The sequence below is a fragment of the Citrus sinensis genome, chromosome 7, assembly GCF_022201045.2.
Source record: "Citrus sinensis cultivar Valencia sweet orange chromosome 7, DVS_A1.0, whole genome shotgun sequence".
Lineage (NCBI taxonomy): Eukaryota > Viridiplantae > Streptophyta > Magnoliopsida > Sapindales > Rutaceae > Citrus > Citrus sinensis.
This window is the reverse complement of record NC_068562.1, coordinates 10379409-10387356: the sequence shown is the minus strand read 5'-3', so window position 1 is coordinate 10387356 and position 7948 is coordinate 10379409. Positions and strand designations below refer to the sequence as shown.

The window sequence follows — 7948 nt, the reverse complement described above, 5'->3', positions numbered from 1 at the left end:
ATCAAAAATATTTTATACACATATTTATAAATGTGTAAAAAAATTATTCAATATTATATCCAATTTAGTCATTTACATTTTTACAGTTGTTTAATAATAAGACTCATCAAACATATATGATTACTTTTAAAATTCACACCATTTTTAAAATAAAATTTACTAAATGTTCAATTGATTTTTTTTCAAAGTTAATTATTTTTACAGCACCACTAACAATGATTATTTTAAAAATTACAGTATTACCAAATTAGAACTAAATAAAGGAAATTGTATATGAATTTTTTTACCTTTTTAAAAAAGAGAGAAGGATGATCAAAGTTCAAATTAATTTTTAACTTCCTACTTCTTTTGGGATTTGCACTCAGATGACCAGCCAAATAAAGCTACCACAAAAAAGTGTGTTCATGAAATTATTTACAATTAAGTATTATCTGGCATGTACAAAAGAAGAAATTCAACATTTTGCTACCATTATATTCACATTATTTCAATACTCATGATTTTTTTTCAAATATTCATGATAATTAAGCATTAAATTTCCCACATCTAATTTGAATATACTGGAAAAAAAATTATCGTTTTAGCCAACAAAAGGCTCATAAAGAAAGTCGAATCCAAAAGAATGATAAGAAAAAATGCAATGCCAAGGATTACCTATAAATGTGTTTTAGAATTTTTTAGATTTTTTTAAAAATAAAATATATGAAATAGCCAAATGTTTCACGTGTGATGGGAATGTCCTCAGCCCGCCATTATGGGCTTATGGGGGGTCCGTTGACTGCGGCCCATGGTGCTTTGTTGTGCGGCTCACTGTAAACGTGTTGTCGGCTGGCGTTTCTGCGGACCGCGGCCATGCAACGTGCGCAATTCTTGTTCTCATTAAATGATATCTGTTGGGACAAGGTCTCTTTCTTGAATAGTAGTTGTAGTGGCGACGTGAAGATTATTTTGGTATACTAATCAAAGAAACAAGTACGTTTGAATAATCAAGGTTGAAAAATATATATGGAAAAGCAATGCATAATAAAATTTCAGAACAAAATACGGTTGAGTCATATTTGATTATGGCTTGTCATAATAGTCTGGTTTTGTTGGAGATCATTTTGTTGCTATGTACAATCGACGCATCAGAGCCATTAATGTGCGATCAATGTGGGGATTTCGGATCTGATGACTACCCGTTTGGAATCGGAGAAGGATGCTACTTTGATAAGAGTTTTGAAGTATTCTGTGACAACTCTTCCGGTTCTCCGAAACCTCTACTCAAAAGCATCAACCTCAATATGTTGCTAAATTTTGTGTTTCAGAAAGGCCTTATAGCAGTCGAGGCTCCTGTAATTTCTTTGAATAGCAGCAAGTCAATGGGTAATGCTAAAGGTGTTAACCTGACAGGCACCCCGTTTTCTTTTTCTCAGAAGAACAATAAATTCACTGCCGCAGGCTGTGACAGCTATGCCAAGCTAAATCAGAAGAATGATTCAAGTAATTCGGGTAAGTGCCAGTCAGTTTGTACGTGTGATCCTACACAGTACGCTGATTGCTGTGATTTGTTATGTACCGTTCCTCCAAATACTAAGGTTTTCGATACGAATTCATCGTACAAATACTATCAAAGTATTCCACAGGAATGCTCCGTTGTCTTCGTGGTAGAGCAAGAGTGGCTCTTTAACAACTATCAGACTAATTCCGTTGTTCTGAAGGATCAAGAACAAGTTCCTGCAGTGCTGGAGTGGGGGAAATATAAAGGCACTTGTACGGAAGAATACAATTCACACACTAAAATGTGTAATAAGGATAATCACTGTCTATTACAATTAGGCACAGGGCATTTTTGTCTTTGCGATTACACAAGATCCGTGGCTTCCCGACACTGTGCAGGTACATGTTTTACTTATTATTACCTTTTCTTAGGGCTTGCAAATGAGCAAAACTCTGTTATTTTAAGCCATAGTTGAATTTGATCTTTTTTATTTGGCCATTAATTTTTGCAGGTGACTTGATCTGTAGTACCACAAGCGGACACAATTGCTCCGAATGTCCTCAAGGTTATTACCTCTCTAGTTATAATTCTGACCAAGAACCACTATGCTCAAGAAGTACTCAATTAACATTTGGGAAAAAATCTCGGAACAAATATATTGTTATAGGTACTTGTATCCATTTTACCTTTTTTCCACTACGTGATATATGGGATTATAGCCACATTTCAGCTTAACTTTGAAAGCACAATAACAAGAATGAAAACTTTGTCCTTGAGTGGTGCAGGTTGCACCAGTGGTGGGTTTGGGATGTTGTGTCTACTCACTGGAGCATGGTGGATGTACAAGTTTCTCAAGCGAAAAATGGAAATCATGCTCAAGCAAAAGTTCTTCAAGAGAAATGGTGGTTTATTGCTGCAACAAGAGTTAGCTTCCACTGAAGGTAATATTGACAAATCAAAATTGTTTACTTCTAAGGAATTGGAAACAGCCACTGATCACTATAACACGAATCGAATTCTTGGCCAAGGAGGCCAAGGCACTGTGTACAAAGGAATGCTAGCAGATGGAAGAATCGTGGCTATTAAAAAATCCAAAGTAATAGATGAGAGTAAAGTTGATGAATTTATTAATGAGGTGGCTATTTTGTCTCAAATTAACCATAGAAATGTTGTTAAGCTACTAGGATGTTGCTTGGAGACTGAAGTTCCTCTTTTAGTCTATGAGTTCATTATCAATGGAACACTCTTTCAATACTTACACGATCAAAATGAGGAGTTTCCAATCACATGGGAAATTCGACTGCGGATTGCTATTGAAGTTTCAGATGCTGTGTCCTATCTACATTCTGCTGCTTCGATACCCATTTATCATCGAGATATCAAGTCTACAAACATACTTTTGGATGGTAAATATCGTGCCAAAGTTTCAGATTTCGGGGCATCAAGATCTATGGCAATTGATCAAACACATATGACTACTCAAGTCCAAGGTACCTTTGGATACTTAGATCCTGAGTATTTTCGATCGAGTCAATTTACAGAGAAAAGTGATGTTTACAGCTTTGGAGTGGTTCTTGCTGAGCTCTTAACAGGAGAGAGAGCAATTCGTGTCACCAACTTCGAAGAAGACAAAAGTTTAGCAGCATACTTTCTATGTGCAATGAAAGAGGACAGTTTGTTTGAAATCCTTGATGCTCATGTCCTGAAGGAGGCTTCCCACGAAGACATTGTAACAGTTGCTAAACTCACAAATAGATGCTTGAATCTTAATGGGAAGAAAAGGCCTACAATGAAAGAAGTAGCCGTGGTATTAGCAGGGATTAAAGCATGCGATGGAACTTCAAATATTATCCAAGAAAGTGTTGAGAGTGACATAGCTGAAAGTTCTGAAACTGGTGAATCTTTCACCGAATCATATACTGATAGTGTCACTATTCCGGTGGATGCTGATCCTCTAATTTCAAAAAAATGGTGAGGACTGAGGAGATTCTCAATAATGTAACTGAAAGTTTCTATGCAGTTGAATTTCAAGGTTTTTTTTTTTTGTCTTAACCACAAGGTATTATGGGGAGGATCCCAATTGTGGGAGGCACCTTTAAGCCCGTACCACAACTCAGACTAGAAGTCCCCGCTCGAACTGGGAGGCACAGGTTCTCCCAACAAAGGTGACTTCCCTGCGACTCGAACTGGGGAGCAAACTCAGTCAAACCACTTAAGGGGACTCCATTGCCAGTGGAGCCAACACTTTGTTGGTAAATTTCAAAGTTTTATGTTAGAATATTTCATGTTTAATAATAATCAATATGTTTGAATTTCATTTCATAATTAAAATTGGGAGACATTTAGTAGTGTTTACTTCCATTTACTACGCTTTTGAGAATCTTGCGCCTCATGACTTCCATTTATTGTGGAACCAGACGGGTATTTCATAAATCCGCGTCCCAATTTACAAGAGGCTATATAAATTCTGGTGGTCCAGGCTACTTCATATGTGATTTTCTAATTACTGGGTTAGAATTAGAGAATTTTCTGTATGGGAAATTTGTTCTTTGTAAGGAGTTCTCGAATTGTTGTGCCATAATAGAAGCTTGCTTAATGCGTGTTTATAGTGTGAGATTAGGCAGTTTTGGCTGAGCCATTCTAGTCTTTGATTTCCAGTTCTTTTCTCTGCTCTTGGTTATTCAATTTATTGTCGTATCATCCTCGAAGTTTGTATATCGTTGGACTGGACGTACCCAAAAATCATGAAATGGATCCAATAATTTTAATGCTGGTGTCTATTTTAGATCAACTGCATTGACATAAAAAATTTTCATAATGGTATATACGTTGTATCAAGTCATACACGATACTCGCAAGGGATTTTTAGGATAAGATGACTGGAGTCTCCTTCAAGCGCAGATTTTCTATTTAGCATTTTACTAGCCTTGTAAATCTCCTACTCTCTCTTTTCATTAACAAATTTGATCATTTATATTAAATAAGTCATAATTAAAATGGTTTTCACTTCCGCCGTAATAAAATATTAAAATGCTCAATTTCAGCACCATCTCATCAATGTAATATGGGTTGACCAAGATTCTTTGGTCTGTGCTAGAGAACAGATGAAAATAGACAGAGAGAAAAATAAAATAACATAAAATAAAACAAAAGGGAATAAGAAAATGAGTAGTAGAGCTGCTTATTTTTTATTAGTTTATGGGTGGGGCTATATATTCACAACCTGAAAAATACTCTGACCACTCATTTACTTGGGACACTCATTCATTGTAATTTAAAAATAGTTAAGTTTTACTTTGTACCCTCTTAAAGTTCCAAACATATCCTTAAAGCTTCCTCTTTGTTTCTTCTTCGTATATTCTTAGCACGAAAACACCCAAGTCAAGAATTTCTTATATGCTTTCAATATTGGTTTAACTATGATTCCATAAAAGCTCTACCCATCATACAATAATTCTTGTCCGTACTGCAAATTACATATGTTATTATTTCAGATTTTGAACAACAAATTAGTCATTTTTTTCTTTTCAGATTCAAAACAATAAATAAGCAATTTATGCCAGGCCTTTAGCAAACAATAATCAATTGGGTGTGATAATTGATTTGATACAAATAAGCATGGAATGAATGGCACATTTATTGAGTTTGAGAGAAAATTTGATTAGTATGATTTTTACTACATCATAAAAGCGGAGAACTTGTGAGTCATGATTTCTTTGACAAGAATGGTGAACAATATGATTGAATTTTAAGGATTAACATTAGTTAAAACTAATAATTTTATGTGGTGGAATGCGTTCGTTGAGAATTAAAAATTGGATTTAAAATTTTTTTAGCACTTTTCGCCACGTTCTTTCCCTTCTTATCATTAACGGTTGACAATGAAATTTTCTCAACCTCATTATCATTGCTATCTTCAACATTACGGGATAAATTTGGAGCATTTGATGAATTGATTTCTATATTTTTTGTCTGTGACATCGCATTGCTGTTTATTATAGAAAAAATAATAAATAATTATAAATAATCATGCAAATTACATAGTTATAATACTATGTAACAAAATTAACTTGAAGGCAACCTAAATGCTAAATTTAACTCCTATTAATAAAAAAAATTATCATACAAATTACATAATTATGAATATTATGCAATAAATTAACTTAAAGCAACCTAAATCTAAATTCAGCTCCTATTAATAAAAAAATAATTATAAATATTACATAATTATAAATATTATGTAACAAATTAACTTAAAAGCAACCTAAATACTAAATTCAGCTCCTATTAATAAACAATTATCATTATATCATACAAAATTACATAATTATAAATATTATGTAATTAAGTTAAAGCAACCTAAAATCTAAATTCAACTCCCATTAATTAAAAATAATCATACAAGCATAGTATCCAAGAAAAACATTAAACATATATATAACACCTAATAATAATAATGTCAATTTCATCATGTTTTTTTAAAAACAGCCAAAAAAAAAGATAATACCTTGTGGTTGTGATGGCGGAGTTGCCGCTGAGAAGGTGACGAAACAATGGAGTGAGACGAGCTATGATGGTTGACGCCATCGCACGGTGGTTGCCATTGAGAAAACGACCAAACGTTGGAGAGACGATGGCTGTGACGGCTGTGCTTTGTGAGAAATGAGAAGAGCTGATGAAGGGAGGTAAAAGGTTCCTAAAGGCGCAGTCAACACTACAACGGTGGGTGGTGGCTGCTGCCGGAGAGACGAAAGGAGGTGCCGACTGCCGAGGTTCAGAGGTTGGCAGCAGCGAATTGTTTCAGTGTTTGTGTTGTGTTTAGTTACGATTTAGAATTGGGGCGATTGGGGCAATTGGGCAAAATGTTATTTTTTTCGAGTTTTATATTTTCTCTTTTTTTTTTACTTAATAAAAAATCGGGCATAGTCCAAGTTTAGGGTTATTGGTGTTGTGACCAGATCCCTGGCCGGAAACCGCCGGGGATTTGAAAATCAATACCCAAATCTGCTTTTCCCATACATGCGGTCCGGGCCACATGCGCCGAGTCCGGGCAGGATCTGGTCCAGGTGGGCATTTTTGCCACCCCAAATTTGGAGACCTACCCTAGTTACTTAAATTCAAATTTGATTGTACCTTTGGACTATTTTGTCCTCAGCACATTACTTGAAGATGGTAAAAGAGACTGGATGATTTGGGAAAACATTTCATGACGCCACATGTAATTGACCCATTTCAGGCTTCTACTTCAACGATTGGGTCTCGATCATGTGTCGGAATAACGTCACCGGTTGTGATGAAAGGAGGCACCTTGTTCCTACGTACCAAAAATCTTATTTTTTGTCAGATTTGTCTAAATTACAATTATTATGACGTACAGTCATGTAAAAAAAAAATGCAAAAATAAGTTATTAGTTAGATTCTTTTTTTTTTTAAGAGATTGCACTGTCTTAAACCGGTCAGCATTAAGTCTCTCATTGGTCAACTTTGCTTGAAAATTAATCAGATCAGACGATGGCAAATTGACCATGATCTCACGAGCTCACAACTTATTTCAGTAGAACTAGTTATTTAAACAAAACATAACAAGCCCGCTTGGCCTAAGATTATAGATTAAACAATGAGTACATTTTCTCAAACATCAAGAAACCAAATCCAAGAGGATCTATTTTTAACCACATTGATTTTTCAGTCCATGGTAAATGGCAAGACTAGGAGCAACGCAAGGCCGAAATCAAGCTTCCATAATTTGGGTTTCAAAGTAGAAAATGATAAAAGAACAAAACTTCCAAAGAGATAACATGTTATTATAAAAAGCTCTCTCTATATTACTATGCTCTACATTTTTTTAATATTATTAATGAAATCTCTAAAAATACTATCTTTTAGATATTCAATTTCTTCATTGTGAAATGAAATTCAAACATATATATATATATAGAAAATTGTGTAACATGAAGTCTTTAGTATTGAACTTGAAATTTCATCTGCATCGAAATTTCCAGATACATTGCAGAGAATCTCTTCACAAATTAATTTGTTTGAAGTCAGAAGAACTAGGATCTATAAGCAACACATATGTAGTTTTATTAAATTATCATTTTTTAGTTAATTAGACTAATTATTACACTAAGCTGATCAAACCTTTGATTTGTTTATTATATCTACCAAAGAGTTTTTGACTAGTCTAATGATGAAAGAAGCTGAAGTTTCCTCGAGGTTTTTTCAAATTTGTGAAATTGTCTTACGAAAGAGAACTGATACTATGGCAACGTAAGAGGAAGACTTTTAAAGGATTTTTTTGCTACTTAATAACAAAAAATATGATTATGTACCTTTCCTATTTTTTTTAATTAAATTTGCATTGAACCTCTAGCTTACTCTTCCGAATTAATTATGAAATTGGGGCCATGTACATATGCAAAGACTTCTTCAGCTAATCCTCTAACTTAATGGTTCTGTCAATATCAA

At 34.3% G+C, this 7948-nt stretch overlaps 1 protein-coding gene across 4 annotated transcripts; it reads left to right on the top strand.

Annotated features, from left to right (window-relative positions):
* Positions 1-965: 965 nt before the first annotated feature.
* Positions 966-4131, top strand: LOC102629982 (wall-associated receptor kinase-like 10). Of its 4 annotated transcripts, none has more exons than XM_052431226.1 (5): positions 966-1878; positions 1992-2147; positions 2266-2421; positions 2665-3451; positions 3540-3828. In XM_052431226.1, the coding sequence occupies exons 1-5, from the start codon at positions 1017-1019 to the stop codon at positions 3577-3579; spliced, it is 2001 nt and encodes a 666-aa protein (XP_052287186.1). In that variant the 5' UTR covers positions 966-1016; the 3' UTR covers positions 3580-3828. The 4 variants fall into 4 exon arrangements, 2 of the variants coding, with proteins under 2 accessions (XP_052287186.1, XP_052287185.1); XR_008050583.1 differs by adding an exon at positions 3898-4131 and having other exon boundaries at positions 969-1878; positions 2266-3451; positions 3540-3732; XM_052431225.1 differs by having other exon boundaries at positions 969-1878; positions 2266-3451.
* The last annotated feature ends 3817 nt before the right edge of the window (positions 4132-7948 follow it).